We start from the raw sequence: 21,780 nt of genomic DNA on the forward strand, positions 1-21,780 counted from the left end.
GAAGATGAACCACAAAAGTTTCATAAAATACCTCTAACAATCTTTATATCTAAACATTGGAAAACAAATTTCTGGAAAAAATTTCAAATCAAAAGATGCTCCAATTTTTTTTAAAAAATCTGCCAAATTTTATGAAATTCCATTGACTTGCTGTGATACCATATTACGAAGTAATTGGAACATATTTGCTTGATATTAATAGTGATCAAGAGATAAATTTATACAACAGAGTAAACGATTTTTTCTTAGGAAACAATCGTAAAGAATAAAACCATTCTATTCTAGAAATAGAAAACTAAATATTAGAAACATTCTAATATTTACAGGAGATTACAATAGATAGCCATTAGATACTAAACAAAGATAATAGAAACTATCTTTTATTGTAATAGTTATCACAATAGTGGCATTAAGTTACTACAATCCATAATTGAAGGATGGATGAAGAGGCATGATCTGGCTGAGGGAGCAACAACTCCTCAAGGGTCGCCTCTCTTCATGTCAATATTAAGATAAATGTTGGTGAGGGCCATCATGGGAGAGACCATTAAGGAAAAGAATCAATCCTGTTAGCATTGGGACTCATAAGATGTAGACCAATTCGTCAAGTAACAACAATCAGACACATAGATAGATCAAATCAGGGATTTCTATCTATTGCAGACAATATCATTCTTGTTCAACGGTGGTATGCATGAGATGTGTTAGAAAAAAAGGTTAATTTAATTTAATTTATTAAATTACCTTTTTCTCCCTTCTTAAGATTTCACTTTATGCACCTTTTGTATTCTCATTTAATAATTAATTAGTAACTATTAAATAGCATTGACCTTTTAGATTACCCTTTTCGGGTTTTGATCTCCTTCTATAAGGATAGATTGTTTGTAAGTATTTTGTATCTTTTCATTTTCTGAGAATACAATTTGCATATTTTCAGAGCAAACCCTTGCCTCCTCTTGGCTTTTTCTTCTCCGTGATAGGTTTTTACATACATGTATTTTTCAGGCTTTGTGGATTGCGTATTGCTCAAATCCTTCATGGTATCAGAGCTAGATCTGTTGTAGCTTGTTTAGTATCTGGAGAAAAAAGAGAAAGAGGGTTTAACAGAACAAATTTGACATTTTTCGGACATTTTTCTTTAATTTCTGAAGGTGTGACGACGGCGATTCAGAAAAAATAATTATAGAGATGATTTTCAAACAATGATATCTCACTCATACAAACTCCTTTTTTTGAGCAATTTTTTTTTTGTTTTGGGGTAGAATTTCGTGATCTACACATTGGTGCAGGTTGTTTGTGATCTTTGTTTCTAATTTTTCCGAAAATCACAAATCCTGATTTTTGCAACTTCAAAGGCTTTGTTTTGGCTCATATGGACACATATTCAGGTGTTATATTTTTTTTATAGTGCATGATTTATTGTCTACTTTCCAGATTTGGTATCAATTTGGAGTAATATTGAGTGGACATAGTACTTTCAGCATTTGGTCATTTTTTGGCCTACAAAAAACAGGTATTTGTAATTCATATCTAAAGCTTTTTTGCTTTTCTCTCATTTACGCATTCCTTCTAGCAACTAGGGTTTGGTTTTTTGCATTGTGGGGGGAGTTTTGTCATATTGTTTCTATTATTTACTTATGTAAACCAGAAATAAATTCAAAAAATAATTCAAACACCGAAAACAAAGGCCAAGACCTCTTCTTGTCTAGAACTTCTAACCCCTCATAACTATCACATATTGAAGACCTTGATGACACGACTTTTATCATATTGTTTCTGTTATTTACTTATGTAAACCAGAAATAAATTCAGAAAACAATTCAAACACCTTCTAAAACAATGGCCAAGACCTCTTCTTGTCTAGGACTTTTGACCCCTCATACCTATCACACATGGAAGACCTTGATGACACAACTTCTCTGGTCAAAAGGGTTGTGGTCTTGTTTAGATGCAGTACAACTAGTTTTATAGAGGCCTTTTGAGGTCATGCAACACAGAAACAAGATGGATGAGGCAAGAGGATTGATTGCCTTATAGGTCTCCGATAGTCTACTGTCTCATCTTGATGGGTGCAATACCCCTCTAGCAATGTGGACCAAGCTTGAAGGCTTGTTTGGTACAGTGAATGAGTTTAGGGCACTTCAGATTGAGGCAGAGCTTACCTCACTTATAGCGGATTCTTTTCCTTCCATTGAGGACTTCTTGATGAAATTCAAACAACGGAGGTCTTTATTGCAGGGTTGTGGGAAATTGAAGACTGACACTGAGTGTATCTACCTGATTCTTTCTAAGCTTCGTGGAAATTTTCAGATTTTTTCTTCTACCTTCTATTCCACCAAAGCTGCTTTGGGTAATAGATTTACCATGCCATCCTTTGAGGTTTTTTGTGATTGTTTGACTCGAGAGCAGGCTAAGCTCTCTCAATTGGATTCTCTCACAGGCTCACAGAATCATGCATTGGTAGCTCAACCATCTTCAGGGATGAAGGAAAAGACTCAGAAATCTCATTCTATAGAGTTTCAGATTGATTCCAGCACTCACAGTTCATCGGGGCCACCTCCTCCTAAGGGGGGTAAATCAAAGCCAGAAAGACGAAAGTGTGCTTATTGTAATAAGCCTAATCATGATGAGTCACATTGCTATGAGAAGAAGTTAGATGGTTATGCCAAACGGGTTTCAGATTTGACAACACTCTTTCAAAAGAGCAACATTGATATTCCTTTTACTTCTCATAGACCTTTTTCATCATCATCATTTCAGTTAGATGGTAAAGATACAGGAAAGGGTCATGCACTATGTACAACCACTATTCCTCATTCTTCTAGATGGTTACCGGATTCAGGTGCTTCACACCATACGACATCTTCTTAGGATTTGTTCTCTTCTTTCGAGGCTTCTCCTACTCCTCACATTTTGATGGAGAACAACACAGTTATGACTGTATGTGGGAAAGGTTCTATTGACATTGATGATGGTACATTTAATGATGTACTTTGTGTTCCATCTTTGTCCTCTAACCTTCTCTCTATTTGTCAGATTACACATAGTGGGGCAGGTTAGACAGTTGAGTTTGCACAAGATTCAATGCATATCAAAGATAGTGAGATAGGTAATATTATTGCTACGGGGACTATTGATCATGCTTCCCCCCTATATTCCTTCTCACATTTTGGTCCACCATCTCCACTATTAGAGACTCACTTTCTGTAACGCCTTGCGAAGGGACCCACAAGAATTAACCTAAAGTTTTACTAAGTTTACCAAATATATATATATATTTTAAAGTAAGAAAGTATAACATGCACATTAAACACATAGTAGCGGAAGCAATAACATACAGTCAACTAAAGGATACATGACAGGTTACACTCCTTAAGGATCCCAAGACGTTGAGTCACATTTAAATCTAATCTAATACTAAGTCTAACAACTACCACATCCACGTGAAAGAATAATTTAAAAGTCCAAAGTCCATAATATACATTTGTTCCGAATGCCTCTCGGCGAATGAAATCCGGAATGCTTAATCATCCATTGTACATGCCACAGGGTATGAAAGGCTAAAAGAATATACATATGTAGTATTAAAGATACATCATCCTCCACGAATCCATGATGCAAAGTATAGTAAAATAAATGAAACCATCTACCATACATGATACATCCATCCATCATAAAAGATATAAACATCCAACATTAAATACAACTATCCATCATAAAACATAACTAAGTACGCGGTTCCTCCCACCTGTCAATAGCATCATTAGACCATTGTGGGCCCTAGCCATTTCCTGCGCGTAACATCCCAAGTCACCGATAAGATCGTCGGTACTATAGTAATAAGGACATCACTCTTAAAACATGCTACAACATATGCATAAAGAAATCTAACATACTATAATAAAGCATAAGATGATCCTACAAAGCAAATAACATCATCTATCACATACTAATCATCAATATAAGGAAATGCATCAGTAAATAACATCACTTAAACATGATACACAAGCATCCCAAGAAGCTCCGGCCATGGTGGCTACAGATGGATCTCAATGGTAAGAGTGAAAAAGCACTACCACCCGACTATGTGAAACCTAAATGGTCCACTCCCACCACGCTGAGGAGATAGTCTCAAGTCCCAAACAAGATAACAAATCACATATCACAATACTCTCTAAGTTCAGGAAATCCTAAAAGTATTCTAACTCAAGGGTTCCAACATAGATCAACATCTAGACCCAGAGGCACACAAGACACGTAGGAAACCTACTATGCAAGCGGGAAAGTGTCATCGCACAAATCACGTTGGAAGTTACCCGAGCAATCCCCTAGGAATCCTGGGTCCTCAATGAATCTTGCGGCCACTAGTATCCTCTCATACTGATGAGGCATACTATGGAATGCAAGGTCGTTACCAAGTGTTCTCTCTACTCCCATCCTAGTCTGTACTAGCACTCGAGGCATGGGCGAGAACATACAATTAATCTTATTAGGTTCATTTTAATCCCCATTTAGTGTAATGTTTTCACTTATTAAAAAAACAACTTACAATGAGTCATCCCCAGAGCCTCTTAGGGCCCCCGTCCCCCATTGCAAGCCACTTCCTGACACTACACATAGATAACCTACCCTAGGCTCATGAAATCACAAATCACAAAATCACCTTAGCCCTATACAAGCGATTGGAAAGCATCAAAAGATTAGCCACAATAATCACATCAGTTCTCCACGAGCGACTGAAAAGCATCAAATGATAATCATAATAATCACAATAGTTCTCTATTAGCAACTGAAGGCATGGATGATAAATCACAATATCCAATGGTTCTCAATGAGCAACCAAAATAAATTACAATACTGATCGAAGACTCAAAAATGGTCAAGTCAAACATGACATCATCAAGAACATAGCAACAAACATCTCAGTCTCATCAAGGTGACTGAAAAGTAATCCAAGTATAACTAATCGAGGGCTCAAAAATGGTTAAGACAGGTATCTCATATACATACACCTTAGCTTCACAGAAGAAGACTGGAAAGCAATAACAAGCAGTAAATACAACCATATCATAGAGCAACCATCACATTACCATGGTTGGGTATAAAAAGATCGAGATCAAAAAACATCATAACATCACAAACACACAACCCCCAAGCCTCTGGTAACAACCTAAATTGGTCAACATCTAATCAACCCCAAGACCCCCAAAGCATAGATAGTACATGGAAAACATCATAGTCTCACATTTGGGTTTGAATGATAAAATATTGTTGAATTAAAATAAGGTTTCTATTTCTAGTTTCATATATGTTTCAAGTAATAAGTTTCGCAATTAACCTTTGCAATTAACCCATTTCTATATTTAAATGAATTGTACAATTACCCTATAAATAATCTAAGGATAATCATTTTTAAGTTATAGAAGTAACAATTAATGATTTTAAATAAAATAATTGCAATTTTATTAAAATCAATATCATCATTAAAAATAAATAAATCTAAGTTCCACTAAGTACTCTAGTATATTAGACTTAATTAATTTCATTTAATTGAACTAATTAATAATATTAAAAGTAAAATAAAATGATTTTACTCTTTATTAATTATTTATTAAAATAATAAATATTAATAAATTTATTAAATTAATAATGAAAATATCATTAAAATCCATTAACACATTTATTACAATAATATTAAATTCACATTAAATTCTATTAATAAAGTTATTAGATAATAAATTTTATATTATAAACTTCATCAATAAATTATTATTAAATTGGCATAAAATATTAACAAAGTTTATAAATAAAAAAACTTTTTAAAACAAACATTATTTAAATAAATAACACTGCGGGCCTTATATCAGCCATGCGGTGGTTTAATAACACCACCCCACCATTCGCAGTCAAGTACATTGAGATTGCAGTGTGGGAGCCGTCGAACGTAGGAGGTAAGTGGGGTGGGGTATAAAATCCTCTCCCATATATATATATATATTTTAAATTTTATTTTCAATTTAAATAAAACTCCCCCTCATAAATATACCATTTATTTTTAGATTCATTTAAAGTTTAACATAAATTATATATATTCACTTTATTTATTTTAATTTTAATTTGATTAAAATTTAATAAAATTAATTCAAACAGTATAAAATTAAAATTAAAATTAATTCAAATATTATTCTTTTATTATATATATATAAAATTTTCTTTTTAATATATATTTTTTTGAAATTGTTTTCATCAGTACTTTGATAGAGAAGATATTTGTAACCATTCGAATTTTCAAAATTTTTCATTTAATTTAAAATTCAACCCTTCCCTGATTAAATCCTTGATTTCTTTAATCTAGTGAACGAGGATTCCTAATCACTTTTCTAATCTCTATGTATGCCGAATATATTGACAAGCATTTAATAATTTACAATATTGAAATGTTTAAGCTTTCATCACAGAGAATTTGGATTAACAATCCATAGACATGAAGAAGACAGGAAAGGAAAATTGCGTAATTAATCAGTGATCAGAACACAAGACCCTACTTGAGCCTGATGCTAAAACTCAATCTCCGAAAATTGTGAGAGAGTTCGCTCCTCTTTAAGAACCTTTCCCTAAAAATTTTCTCAGAATTCTCTTTCTGAAATTCGCTTCCAAAATTTGCATCCAAAATTCGTCTCCCAAAATTCGTGTGTTTCGAAAATGAACTCTCAAGTGATAATAAGGAGTTTTCTCCTCAAATCGGGGCACTAACTGTGCGTTCACCCGAGAGGACTCCTTGCTCACCAGAGTTAACTCTAAAATTAACTTTTATTAATCTCTTCTTTTATATTTTCATGCACGAGAAATGAATTATTAAATTACTTTATTTAATTTTCACTTGGCTTCTTTTTAATTAATTTATTACTTTAATCTCATGCACGCACTTTATTAAAATATCTTTATTAAGTTCACATGTTTAAACTTTTTAATTAATTTCTTTTATTTTCAACTCATGCGAACTTGAATCTTTTTATAAATTAATATCTTTTCACTTCTTAATTTATTTTAGAAACTTAATTGATAAAATATTTATTAACTTAAATAACAATAATATTTAGCATTTATTTAAAAATGAACTCTAAATATATTATTATTAAATTAAATAAATATTATCACATTCTAAATTTATACTTACAACTTTTATCTCCAAATTTAATTCTTTTTATTTAATTAATTTCTCAATTAATTAAATATAATTGAATATTAATATATCATAATAATTTTTCATTAAATTAAATCATTAATTAATCTTTTAATTAGACTTAATTAATAGAAAATACACCAAAAACTCATAAAACAACATAAAAAAACCCATCATAGCAAAACACATACCAAATCAAACAAAAAGGGTTATAATCACGAATTAATGTCATTCAATGCATTTAGAGAGTGCTTGACTCAGATACTTGTCCTAATTTTCAATTAGGACAAATGGCTTAAAGGGTTGGGATTTGGACTTAAGAATTTATCTTCCCTCTCTTACCATTGAGATAATGTGATGGTGTACGCTCATCCTGGCAATTTAGGGAAGTCGATATCCAGTACCTGCAACCTGCATAAAATCCACACATGTACAGACACAATATTCTAAGCTAAACAGGCAATGGCAGGAAGTGGTGCATCGTGTAGATCTCGACTCCCTTCCTTATCCACATCAAAAACGCCATACATAAAGAAGACAAACACGCACACCATACACATGCAGTATGGGGTAAGTATCCATAAGAAAACACATGTGATAATAAACCATCTAACTAATCATCATTAATAACTGAAGACACTGAATAATTATCAAACATACATGAAATATAGAGTACAAAGTAATCTCATCGTATAATAAACTGAATGTAAAACAATATCTGATAATCTGAAAGTAATGCTACTAAATTAAGCATGAAACTGGCCTAAAAGAGTTCAACAATGATAACAGAAATGTGAACTAGGGGCAGGCACTACACTTTTTTTTTTATGAGAGTCTATTGAGGTGAAGTCAAGTCGGAACTTATGTGATGTCCCCAAGACCAGTGTTGTGACTTCTACACGTCCACCTCTTGTTCAGATTCCATCTCTTGCGCATGGTTACTCTTCAGCATTGCCTACTATTGTAGCTTCAGTCATTGAGCCACCTACTGCAGTTGTTGAGGATATATCAGAGGACACACATCTCCTCTGAGATGACAGATTCAACACACATGTTATTCCACCTCCATTGGAGATTCCATTTTAGAATTCTCACGCTTTCTCCTTTGAGCATCAACTAGGACTTCTAGTTGCACTTTACATACATGGGTTTTATCATCCTTGTCCACTGTCTTTGTTTCCTTCAGATTGGAGCCACATTGGTATGTTTATCGACACAAGAGTTCTACCATTCTGGAGGGGCTGTGGAGTCTCAAGCTTCTATCATGGAGGCTTTCATTGTACTTATGGTCTTGAGAGATTCTCTTGAGATGTTTCATTTATGCATTCTTTTCTCTCTTTTTGGAGTAGAGTTTTTCCCACTGGGTTTTCTCTATTTCTCTGTTTCATAGAGATTTGTTTGTGATTGGGTACCTCATTAGGCCTTGTTGTCGGGATCCAAGTTTTTTATCCGCATTGCATTGTAGTTTCCTTGCTTTTTCCGCATTGTTGCTCATCTTCAGGGGGGTGTTTTATTAAATTACCTTTTTCTCCCTTCTTAAGATTTCACTTTATACACCTTTTGTATTCTCATTTAATAATTAATTAGTAATTATTAAATAGCATTTACCTTTTAGGTTACCCTTTTCGGGTTTCAAACTCCTTCTATAATGATAGATTGTTTGTAAGTATCTTGTATCTTTTCATTTTTTGAGAATGCAATTTGCATATTTTCAGAGCAAACCCTTGCCTCCTCTTGTCTTTTTCTTCTCTGTGACAGGTTTTTATATGCAGGTATTTTTTGGGCTTTGTGCATTGCGTATTGCTCAAATCTTTCAAGATGTATACTTAGTATATTTAATATATAATTTATTATATGAACTGCTAACCTTTCTAAAATTGTAATTTGTTTATTCTCCTTAGGACTTTTCACTAGGTACACCTCATATGGATGGCAAGAGCCACTTATAGCCAAGAGGAATAATAAATGGTTCAGGGTAAAGGAAATATTTTGTAAGTACATGTTGTATAGCATCATTTACATGATGGCTTAGCATGAAGTCCTCCTTCCAAGGATGCAATTGAGCATTTGACGAATTTGTAACTACGAGTTATGAATGCATGTGCATAGACTGAAATGTTTCTTAGTTGTACAAATTTATTTCTGTGTATACTTATGGATAAGATTCAATATTGTTTAAGAAGCATAAGAAGAATGTCTTGGAACACATTTTTGCAAGTGATTGTCATTGCCATTAAGTAATGAAAATCCACTAGTTGATGTCAAAATTCCATTATTTCATCCAATGTCTAAGGAGATTTGATGCTCAATATCGAGTGACCTCACCGTATCCATTATAGTCTTGAGTCCTAGATTTCCTCAAATATATTATAAAAAGGGTTATCAAGTGTTTTTTGATTGTGGTTTAGCCACATCCATGCTGATATTTAGCATTGCTACTAACTTTAAACATGAAACTAAAATAAGTTCTTAATCTATAGATAAAATGATTTCCATGACATTGAGGCAACCCAAACATTGGTCTGATATGTTGAGAATGTGATATTGCAAAATAATGAATGAAGCCTCCATATGTGCCATGATTGAAAAATAATGGCATCCCATTCTTAGATGTGCCATAAAACTAGAAATCATAGAAATGTAAGGGGGGAAGATAATTTTTGGTAGACTTTAACTTAAGAGACTGATTTGGTCTCTAGCTTATACAAAATTGCAGGATTTATTAACCTTGAATTTTGAAGGCAAACAGTAACAATGAACTTCTCATGTGACATGAGGATCCTAGTGGATGGCCTAAATTTTGTAAAAAGTATAAAACGTTCTCTGTTAATTAGGTGATCCATTTTAAAACATCAACCATTCTTTTGTAAGTTTGAGTTGTACTTCAAAATGTTTCTATGCAAAAACAGATGTTTGAAATTTCTGGCAATTTCTAATGACAATGGTATTGTGGAGTTCAAACAAATTATTTATTATTACGCAAGTAATTGGTAAATTATTTGATGTATTAGCAATGAGCAAAGACACTCAATAAACAAGCTTACAATATTTATAGAATAAGCAAGTTTTTGAAAAAAGAAACTGTAGATAAGATCAGAGACAATCTTATCATCTAAAACTATAATAAAGTACATTATTGAGCATTAAAATAATTAATAAAACATTATGTTAATACCCTCCCTTAGTGCTCAATTTATCAACAACACCAATAGAGTCCCTAAATTTTACAAACTTATTTGGACTAAGGGACTTGGTGAGGATATATGTTGTCCGATCCGTTGTTGGAGCATACAACAACTAAATGGATTTGTCTTCAACAAGTTGTGGAATGAAGTGACAATGAGTTTCCACATGCATGGTTCTTTCATGCAAGATTGGATTCTTGGCAAGTTTGATAACTCCCTAATTATCACAAAACAAAGGAGCCGGACCTGCTTGAGATGTTTGCATATCCACAAGCATTCATCAAAGCCAAATTGCCTCACAAGCTCATTTAATAGCTCCTCGATTTTCTGTTTCTGTCGAGGAGAGAGCCACAACCTGCTGCTTCTTACTAGTCCACGTGATTGCACCAAATTCCAAATTGAACACATACCCAGATGTTGATTTTCTGTCATCAACTGAACCTACCCAATTTGAATCTATGTAACCAAGAAGTCTAGGATCTTAAATCCAAGTGTACAAGAGTCCAAAATCAAAAGTGCCCTTCACATAATGATGCAGCACATGCTTTGCTACTACCCAATGATCAACCTTGGGGGCTATCATGAAGCGTGAAATGTAGCTCACTACATAATTGAGGTTAGGTCTAGTGGCAGTGAGATAGATGAGACTACCCACTAGTTGCCTGAACAAATATTCATCTACTATAGGTGAATCGAAATTAGTTGACAACTTAAACCCTTTTTCCATGGGTGCAGAGGTAGTTTGCAATCTTGCATTTAGTACTTATCCAGAAGACTTCGAGCAGACTTGGATTGGGAGATGAAGATACTGCTCCTTGTCTACCAAACCTCAACACCTAAACAAAGATGGAGAAGTCTCAAATTTGTCATGTCAAATGAGTCGCACAAACTCTGTTTGAGCTCACCAATCAAGTGTACCGAGCTGCCAGTAATGATCAGGTCATCAACATAGACAACAACCAACAAAATCTCATTACCGACTTGTTTGACATACAAATCAGGATCAAATGGACATCTCTGATAGCCATGATCTATGAGGCACTTATCAAGCTTGCTATACCTAGCCTGATGAACTTATTTCAGGCTATAGAGTGATTTTACTAGTCTGCACACCTTGTGTTCTTGACTGACAACCTTGAACCTTAGAGGCTGAGTCATATAGACTTCTTTGTTCAACTCACCATTGTGGAAAGCACTCTTAACATCCATCTGATGAATTTTTTAACCAAACTGGGCTGCTAAGGCAAGGACAAGCCGGATGGTATTCATCTTGGTAGTAGGAGCAAAAGTTTCCTCATAGTCAATGCATTCCTTTTGTGAGAACCCCCTAGCAATGAGACAAGGTTTGTACTTTTCAAGGGTTCTGTCAGCTTTGTATTTCACCTTATAACCCATTTGCAGCTAATGGGTTTCATCCTTGAAGGAAGATCATAAAGGACCAAGTGTGATTCTTTTGAAGACTTTGATATTTGGCTTCCATAGCCTTTTCCCACTTAGGTATCCCTTTAGCCTTTGAATATGTTTGAGTTACATAAACATTGTGAATGTTGGCCATGAGAGCAAAATTAATTGTATGCTGCTGTTTGCTCTTGTTTCTGGATGATCTACCCTCAATGAGCTCATCATGATGAAGATCACTGATAATCTTAGCCCACCATTTAGGCTAGAGAATAGAAGGACCAACATTGGATTTAGGAGCTAGAACTGGTATTGGATTCAGAACATGTTCATCAAGTGGAAGATTACCATCATCCGGAGGAAACACAGGTTGAGCATCTTCAAACTCAGAACTTGCATCATCCCTTTCATCAGGTAGACCTATCGTAGACGAACACCCAAATCAAAAGCCTTTAAAGGTTGATCCTTAGAATTCTACACATATGAGGATGGGTGAAACGTTCCACATGTTTCATTATAGACAAATCCCTATTGAAGATGAGACGATCAGGGTTTACTTCTATTAATTGGTAAGCCTTATGGTTAGCACTATACCCTATGAACATAAGTTTTTGACTCTTGGAATCCAACTTGGAGTGCTTGGCATCTGGAATCCATACATAAGCTAAAGAGCTAAAGATTTTGAGATGACTGATCCTAAGTTTGTGACCAGTCCAAACTTCTTCAGGAGTCTTTCCCTTACCAACCTATGTAGGGGACCTATTAAGGAGATAGACTGCAGTGAAAATTGCTTCTGCCCAATACTTATTAGGAATACTCCTATACTTTAACATGCAACGAGCTATCTCAACAATAGTATGATTACACCGCTCTACAACATCATTTTGCTAAGGAGTGTGGGGTGTGGTTAAATGATGTTTTATACCATGTGTATCACATAAGTTGGAGAATGTAGTAGAACAAAATTCCCCCTGTTATTTGACCTAAGAGTATTTTACTATTTATACAACAACCAAACTCTTTTTCTACCAAGGCCTTAAACTTCTGAAATACAACAAACACATCTGATTTCTGTGTAAGAAAGGACACCCACATTTTATGACTAAAATCATTAACAAAAAGCAAGAAATACCTGCAACCAATAACAAAAAGTGTATTCATTGGCCCACAAAGATCAACATGAACCAATTGAAGTATCGTAGAGGCCGCCATGGTTCACCATCCATGAGCAGTGTCTTGTGCTACTTCCTAGCCTGACAAGCTCCACAAACACAATGATGCTGAGTCTAGATCTTAGGTAAACCAGCGATAAGTCCCTCTCGAGCCAACTGAGAGAGATAGTGCACACTTAAGTGCCCATACCCTTGATGCGAAAGACTAGTGATGGAAGAACTTCTGCTTGCCATGGCTAACTCTAGAAAATCACCAATATCCACAAGTTGGTAAAGACCATGATCCTTAATGCCAACAACTATAGTAGTGTGAGTCTCCTGACCAACAATCAAACACTTGTGTGAGCTAAATACAACATCCAGCTAAGGAGAATGTTGCATGATCTGACTGATTGAGAGAAGATTTAGTTCCATGCTAGGAACATAGTACACATTGAGCAATATGAGATCCCTCCTACTAGAATGTACCTAAATAGCGCCCTTACCAACAACGGTGTATTCTTCTCCAAAAACAACTAGGTCAGCAAATTGAGAGAAGTTTGTGAACTAGTCATGTCGATTAGTAAAGTGATGCGAAGCACCTTAGTCAATGTACTAGGCACAAGATTTCACATGATTTGCAAATCTTTTAGCCATGAAGGCGTAAAAGGAAGATTATTTCTACTCAGTGTGTTTGGCAATATGTGCTTTCTGCTGAGACCCTCTCTCCTCCTTCAGTTCAGAAGCCAATCACTTACGACAACCCTTCTTCATGTGATCGTATTTATGACAGTAATTACATTGTATGTTCTTTTTCTTAGAACTGTCCTGAGGTTGACCTGAGCCTTTCTGCTATGAAGGTTGACCTTTGTTTTTTGGCTGAGAGTGTCTTGCAAAAGCTTTCTCTGTAGAAGATGAGGAAGAACTAGTACCAAACTGTTGTTTCCATCGTCCTATTGCAAAATCTTGGTACGGAGATCTAGAAACTTCAGATCAACATTCGTGGAAGTAATGTTGAGGGTTTCAACACAATGTTCATAAGACCTTGGAAGATGTTTCAAGGTAATAACCATTATGTCTTCTTCATCCATCTTCTGACCAATTGCCTCCAACTGATCACTTATGTCCTTAATCTTCGTCAGATGCTCTTGTAAGGACATTCTCTCATCCATCATGATCGAGAAAAGTTTATTCTTTAAAAAGAATGCATTGCTTGTATCAGAGGTTTCACACGAGGCCTTCAGGTGCTCCCAAATCTCAGCAGCTGATTTTCCAGAGGGAACCTATGGAAGCTGATCATTTGTAACATAAAGTTTAACGACCATGACAACTTCACGATTGCATCCATCAAACTTTTCTTGATTTGGTTTCGCTGTAGCTGGATGCTTAAGGGTGCCCAAGACGATCTTATCAAGACAATGATATTAAAAAATGGTCATCATTCGTTGCTTCCAAGTGTTGTAGTTTTAGTTAGATAATTGAGGGGGGCGGGGGGGTGAATCAGTTATCCTCAAGTTTTTTAAAACAATTCTCAATACATTTCACCATAGATGGACTGCTGGTAGAGTACTCTCTAAGTTGCAAAATATGGCCGAGTTTTTTGGCTTGGCGAGTTTTTATAACTTTTATTGGGGCGAAAAACTTGCAGAATTTTTAGCAAGAACTTGTCAAGTACTTGTTGAGTTTTTGTTAAAAACTCGGTCGTGGTTATATAACAAGTTCAAGGCAACAAATGACCTAGATTAATTTCATTTCTCATTTCTTCACTTGTATTTTATTGAGAGGGGAAAAGTCTTCCAAACACTTGCAAACTGATTTCGATCGATTTGAAGCAGACTTGAGGCGGGTTTGAAGCATAGTTGCAACAGGTTTGGAATAGACTTTTTGAAGAGGATGACATCAATGATTTGAAGAGGCAGGCTATGGAGGAAGGCATGGATTTGGTTTCACATTGGATGACATTCAGTTGAATGAGTAGTCATTGCTAGTGCCAAGAAAAGCTAGAGGCAGACCTATATCTAGGATTGAGGACAAGCAACAAACTGAGTAAGACATACCGAGCAAGAAGACAATCATGGCCAGTGCAAACTTCTAAGATTAGACCCTCTAGTACTATCTCTTCCTTAGTTTTTATTAGAACTGAGAAGAGGAAGATGTAATTGGAATGATGCATTTACTTTTAGGTTTACAAAAATTATTTACTATTTTGCTTCTAGCCTTGAATCTTCCTCAGGAGAATGCAATTTTGTACCCACTTATGCTTAAACATATTTAGACTAAGCTTGTTTTTTTTTTTTTGTATTCTCTTTTATTGACTCATTGGATGTATCTTCTCATCGATTTTTACAAAAAAAATGCATTTCCAAATAAATTTAAGCAATTTTTAAGTTGTCGAGTTTTTCCTGAAAACTGGCCGAGTTTTCCCCAAATTTATTTTATAGACCTTGGCGAGTTTTTGGCTTTTGCGAGTTTTCCAACTATGATTTTCACAACTTAAACTTATTAGCAAATTCACTCTATAAGCATATTAAACTTGATCAACCGAGTCACAATAGTAAATAACAATGTTCACATGCAAACTTGAAATAACATGTAAAACAATCATATACACATGAACACCGATATTTTAATGTGGAAACCCAATAAGGCCAAAGACCACCTAGGACTTGTCACCCAAAAAGAATTCACTCGTTTGAAGTAAGCTCGGTTAAGAGCCATCTCTATTAAAGGTTACATACACATTTTCTAGATGTGACCTTGTTAGGGGATTCACACCAAAGATCATCTAGACCTTATCACCCTTTAGTGAGTGACCTATCTAAAGGACTCAAAAACATTCACTGGAATGTCACCTTACAAAATAATTTACAAATAAGACTATTAGATCCACTCGGTTAAGAGATTTTCTGTAACAATGGTTAGAAAGTAATAGTGAAATGATTTGATAAATATGCAACTGCCTTTGCTTGTTCAGATCTCCATTCCACTCAAATCTTTTCCTTACTTATTGGTCATCACACTAATTCCATTAGTTCACTTCATTTCACACTTCAGATCTACTTAGTATGCCCTTCTACTCTTTCTGGTTATCAACTTATTCAACAACTTGACCAACATATTTAGCCTTCTTGTCCTCGCCTTATATAGACAAATTTTTCCTGCTTAAACATATTCATTAGGGTTTCCATGAATTCTTCTCATCCACACGATCGATTACCAACTTAGATTCATTGAACTTGACGCTAGGTAAAATATTTTACGGATCATGCCAACTATAGCTTCACCTTGAAACTTAATTTTCTTGGATCTCAAAACACATCTTGAATCTTTACCATTTGATTTTACCTTGGCAATTTTATCTGTCAATCTCACTAATAGACTTTGTCCTCATCTGAGAGTCTTCGAGAGTCTTCTAGATAGTCTATATCTTCTCTTTCTATTGTCCCTTAATTGATTCTTCACAAATTGTTCTTCTTTTCCAAACTGTGTTCTTGCTTCGCTGAATACCTCCATCACTCAGTCAATATTATGCTCAATAATCACTAATCTCGCTCGGTAATCACTATTCTCGCTCGGCAACCGTTCTTGCTTAGTAACATCTTCTGCTCGGTTAACCTTGGTCTCCAACTTACTTAACCTTCCTTCTTTTTCTGACCACCATTTCTAGCTTGGTGCAACTCACTGATTTCTTAACTTCTCACTATACAACTTCATTCCTTTCTTATCAACCAAAAAAACTTGTGCATCATCTTAGCACTTTATCAAATCATAAAACAATCAAACCAATATTATCTTGCTAGAGACCAATTCATCAGTTGCCCAATTAAGTTCACATACTTAACATCACTTCTTCATTTCATCTCTTATCTTTACCATTCATTTCTCTTTTAACACCACATCCTTCAGATGATTTGCAACTTACATGAATTAGTATTGTCAATCAGCTTGACATCAATGACAACATAACAACTGATCTAACTCAATTCATAGCTCGGTTATCAGACCTTGTTCCTCATCAACATCGCTAGATTAGTCATAACAATTCTTCTCATCCATCAGCATTAGTTGGGTCTAACCATAGATGGAAGACTCGCCGGTCACTCGGCGAGTTTTTAAAACTCGCCAAATATTTTGGGACGGCGAGTAAATCGCCCAAAAACTCGCCTGCCAAAAAACTCGGCGTGAGTCCAAAAACTCGCCGAGTAATCTGCGAGTTTTAATCAAAAACTCGGCAAGTTAATGTAAAAAACTCGCGGTTCAAGGAACGCGCGGCCAATGACGCTTAAATAGGTCAAAATGCATTGTTTTTTGCATTGTTTCTTTCATTTGTGTGGAGCAAAGAAGGTTTTAGCTGATTGCAAGTGATTAAAGGCAGATTGGAGTGGATTTTGAAGGATTCTAACCGAATTTAGAAGAGAAATTTCTTTTCAGGTATGTTCATCTTATCATTGTTTGAAATTTTTTTATAGTTTTAAGCAAAGCTTTTATTGTTTTTGTTGTTGTTTGTAAATGATTTCAAATCATTTGAAAGTTGAAACCCTAGTTGTTCTAAACTTCTAGCTTCTAAGTTCTAAGTTCTAACTTTGTTTATTCATTTTTCTATAAATTTAATTATTTATGTGTAGGGCAGTGGACAAGCATTAAGAAAACATGACAAACCCGCAAGAAGAGTGGCCACAAACACCATGCCCATCTAGATATATAGGCACTCGGCCTAAAAATGCAAGAGATAAGGCATGGCGGTATGCCTATGAAGCTCCAAGTCCAAATGATATTGGGAAGGTGATATGCATTCCCTGTGAGAGAATTATTTCTGGAGGCATAAACCGCCTCAAATACCACCTTGCAGGCATAAAGAAACATGACTCAAATCCTTGTCTCAAGGTAACTGATGAAGAAAAAAGATTCATCCATGCCCTACTTGCAGCTGTTGAAGAGAAAAAATTGAATAGGGAGAGGGAAAAATTATCTATGAGGGCAGCCATAGCTGAATTTGAAGGAGCTCCTTTTGATATGCAAGAGGAAGAAGAAGCACTTGAGAACATACCAGGATCTCTTCGTGGCCCACGGATCCGCAAACAAAATTTCTCTTTTACCGGTTCCACTTCTTCTACATCTCCTACTTCTTCATCATCACCATCCGGATCCCCATCAGGGATAGGTGGTTATTTTGTGCTCAGGAACACACCTGGAGCACAGCCATCATTAGAGGGCACTGCATGGTTTAAGGAGGTGCATGAGCAAACTGATATTGCAGCAGCTGATTTTTGGTTTTTTAACAATATCTCAATGAATGCCGCTGATAGTCCCTATTGGGTCAATATGGTGAATGCAATGACAATATCAGGCAAAGGGTACAAGCCGCCTAATCGCAAGGATATGAGTGGAAGGTTAGTATTTTACTATTTAGTAATTGTAAATAATTGTGATTCACTTTAGTTCATTGTTATATTTTAAATCTTAATTGTTATAACTTATTTCCTAATTTTTTACTAACACTTACACTTTATTTAATATTACACCTAAATTTTGTAGGTTGCTTGACAAAGCGGTTGGTAGGGCAACATTGTTGATAGAAGACCAAAAGAAAGAGTGGAAGAAGTATGGCTGCACCATTTTATCTGATGGGTGGACAGATGGAAGAAGTAGAACCATTATTAACTTCTTGATTGCTTGCAAAGATGATGTGGTGTTTTGGAAATCTGTCGATGCCTCCAACAAAGTGAAAAATGCAGCCACATTGGCTTTAATGTTGGAGAATGTTGTCATGGAGGTGGGAATAGAGAATGTGGTGCAAATAATCACAGATAATGCAGCAGCATATGTGGCAGCAGGTAGATTTAATTTTTTATATTTGAATCAATATGAATCATGAATGTAATGCTATGGTATTATTCAATTTAGATTTGATGTAATTTGTAAATACTAAATATGGAAAGTTTGTTACTGATTATTGATTTTTTGCTAATCTTTTAGGTAGAATCCTCCATGAGAGGCATCTCACACTTTTTTGGTCACCTTGTGCAGCACATGTCCTTGACCTTTTTTTGGAGGACATAGGAAAACTTGATTGGGTGAGTAAAGTTGTGGAAGATGCTAGGCGAGTCACGAAATATATCTATAATCACCCATGGGTTCTCAGTTTGATGAGAAAAGCCACTAAAGGCAAAGATTTGATGAGACCTGCTATGACAAGGTTTGCAACGGTCTTCTTGACGTTGCAAAGTATTCTTGACCACATACTGGCTTTGAAGCAAATGTTTGTGTGTGCTGATTGGGTTGCTTCACCTTACTCAAAGAAGCCCAAAGGAGAGGCTGTGGCACGAATAGTCTTTGATGATAGCTTTTTTGCAAAGGCTAAGGAGATTGTGGAGGTAACTTCATTATATTTTTAGTTTATTCAAGTTTCATTATCAATTCATAACTTACTATGTTATTAACTAATTTGTATTTTTCAAATTTCAAATGTAGATGTCTCTGCCCCTGGTTCTAGTCTTGCGCACATGTGATGGGCAGCAATCCCCAATGGGAAGTCTTTATGAGGCCATGGATAGGGCGAAAGAGGCTGTTGGAAGTTACTATCATGGGGACAGTCTCAGATTTGACTCCATTTGGGAAATAATTGATAGGAGGTGGAACAATATGCTCCACCAACCTATTCATGCAGCAGGCTACTTCCTCAATCCCAAATTCAGGTACTATGATAATTGATTGTCCTTGAAGTTGGAATTTTAATAAGTCTTTATTTTACTTTACTTTTTAAGGTTGTGCAGTAAGACTTGATATCATTTTCTATTTGTTTTAGGGCTGATGATTCCTACTCAGATTCTAATGGAGAGGTCATGGAAGGTCTCTCTAAATGCATTGAGAGAATGATATCAAGTGAAGAGGAGAGAGACCTTATTGTGACCGAACAACAAATCTATGTGGAATCAAGGGGTCCTTTGTTCTCTTCTATGCTAGCAAAGAGAGCAAGATCTACTCAAGCACCAGGTAAAGCATCAAACTTTAAAACTTTTGCTAATTGATAAGTTGTGCTTCTGATTTTTTTTTATTGCTTTATAACTTTTTTAATTTTGTTTTGCAGATGCTTGGTGGGCAAGTTGGGGTGGCAATACCCCCAATTTAAGGAAATTTGCTCTCAGAGTCCTATCCCAACCTTGTAGCTCATCCCATTGTGAGCGCAATTGGAGCTTATTTGAGTCCATCCATACAAAGAAAAGAAACAGAATGACTCAAAAACGGCTTAATGATCTTGTTTATGTGCACTATAATCTTAAGTTGTGCATAAAAAAGGCAGAGCTCTTAGAACTACCTGGTCCGCTTGATCTAGATGAGATAGATCCTTATTCTGATTGGACAGCACAGGAGCCAAGTCCATTGTTTACACCAGATGAGATCGCTTATTTGGAGAGGCAGGCCATGGAGGGAGAGGCTAACACTGATTTTCAGTTCACTATGGATGACATTGAGGATGAGGACGAGGATGATGATGATTCAGGCGAGGATCAGGCATTACCATTAGGAGGAGATGCATCCTCTTCTAGGATGCTGAGCCAGTCAGTAGGGACGTCGAGCGAGGGGGCACAACCACAGAGTTCACAGTCACGCAGCTCACGCCCTATCCCAGTGCGGGGCACTTCTTCTAGGACTAGACCCCCTCGCTTTCCTGCTAGTGCAAGTGGAAAGAGGAAGATGTGATTGACATTGTATTGATGTATTTAGACTTTTAGTATTTACTTCTAGTTTGATAGATTGAAACTATTTAGTAATTTACTATTTTGCTTCCTACCATGAGCATTCTGCATGAGAATGCAATTTTGTACGCATTATGCATTTATATATATCTAAACTTTGTTTCTTTCTTTTGTATTGTCTTTAATTAACTTATTAGATTCATCTTCTCATTAAATTTTGCAAAATAAATGTATTTTTAATTAAATTTCAGCGGTTTTTTAGGTTCCCGAGTTTTTTCCGAGTTTTTTTTTTAAATCGCTGAGTTTTTCCCGATTAAACTTTTGGGGGGCTTGGCGAGTTTTTGCATTTGGCGAGTTTTCCAACTATGGGTCTAACAAATTCTCCCTTTGGCATTGATGACAACGCTTTAATATCTCTAATACTTCTGAAATATACCATCCAATACCAAACTTCATTAATGGCAACACTTCTCATTATCAGATTCTCGCCGTTAGGATAATCTCTCCATGGCTTAAGCATCTTAGCTTCTTTACTTCATATTCTCCATCTTCCATCTCAACATCTCCCCGTTTGCTGGCAACACACTTCTCAACACCTCTACTTCATCATTAAGTTCCTCCCTTTGATTATCCTTCACCTTCTTCTTTCTTTATATCTGCTCATTCTCAGGTTCTCATTATACTCTTCTCCTTTTAGCATTCAACTCCCCCTTTTTCTCATTCACTCCCCCTTTGACAACAATGCCAAAGGTATCTTCAAACCTTGTTGTAAAGTCTTTTTTCATGTAGTTGTACCTTGTACCTTGCTTTCTGTTCCCTTACATCATTTTCACCTTCTTCACAACTTTAGGCAACTCCTAAAGAGTGAACTCTTGCAGCAAATCACAAATAGATGTTTTGATAAAGCATGAATTGATGCAACGCGCATCTTCCTTTAGTGAACATTAGATAGGGGAATTACCCCTTGTTTACCTCGTAAATATTAAAAGATATCCTTAGGTAATGGTTTTGTAAATATATCAACAATTTGTTCCTTTGACTTTACATACTTTAGCCTTACTTGTTTCTTTTGAACTTGCTCTCTCAAATAATGATATACTTGATTGATACATGCTTTGTTTTTGCATGCATCACTAAATTCTTTGAAATGTTTATAGCACATGTGT

The 21,780-nt window shown here is 35.5% G+C and overlaps 2 protein-coding genes across 3 annotated transcripts in view; both read left to right on the forward strand.

Moving 5' to 3' along the window:
• LOC149542002 (transferring glycosyl group transferase) overlaps positions 1-21,780 on the forward strand; it is a 79,824-nt gene that overhangs the window by 8,006 nt on the left and 50,038 nt on the right. The gene's annotated exons all lie outside the window — the stretch shown is intronic.
• LOC149542003 (uncharacterized) lies at positions 17,568-20,778 on the forward strand. Its single transcript, XM_089796504.1, has 6 exons — positions 17,568-18,307; positions 18,453-18,751; positions 18,945-19,291; positions 19,389-19,612; positions 19,723-19,910; positions 20,005-20,778. The coding sequence occupies exons 1-6, from the start codon at positions 17,568-17,570 to the stop codon at positions 20,616-20,618; spliced, it is 2,412 nt and encodes an 803-aa protein (XP_089652630.1). The 3' UTR covers positions 20,619-20,778.

The sequence above is a fragment of the Cupressus sempervirens genome, chromosome 8 (genome assembly GCF_028749045.1).
Source record: "Cupressus sempervirens isolate cs-2001-9-10 chromosome 8, ASM2874904v1, whole genome shotgun sequence".
Taxonomy (NCBI): Eukaryota; Viridiplantae; Streptophyta; class Pinopsida; order Cupressales; family Cupressaceae; genus Cupressus; species Cupressus sempervirens.

Coding starts and splice junctions, on each gene's coding strand:
- LOC149542003 (XM_089796504.1), top strand. CDS start 17,568: ATGACAAACCCGCAAGAAGAGTGGCCACAAACACCATGCCCATCTAGA. Junction 18,308..18,452: donor CGCAAGGATATGAGTGGAAG/GTTAGTATTTTA, acceptor TAAATTTTGTAG/GTTGCTTGACAAAGCGGTTG. Junction 19,613..19,722: donor TTCCTCAATCCCAAATTCAG/GTACTATGATAA, acceptor TATTTGTTTTAG/GGCTGATGATTCCTACTCAG.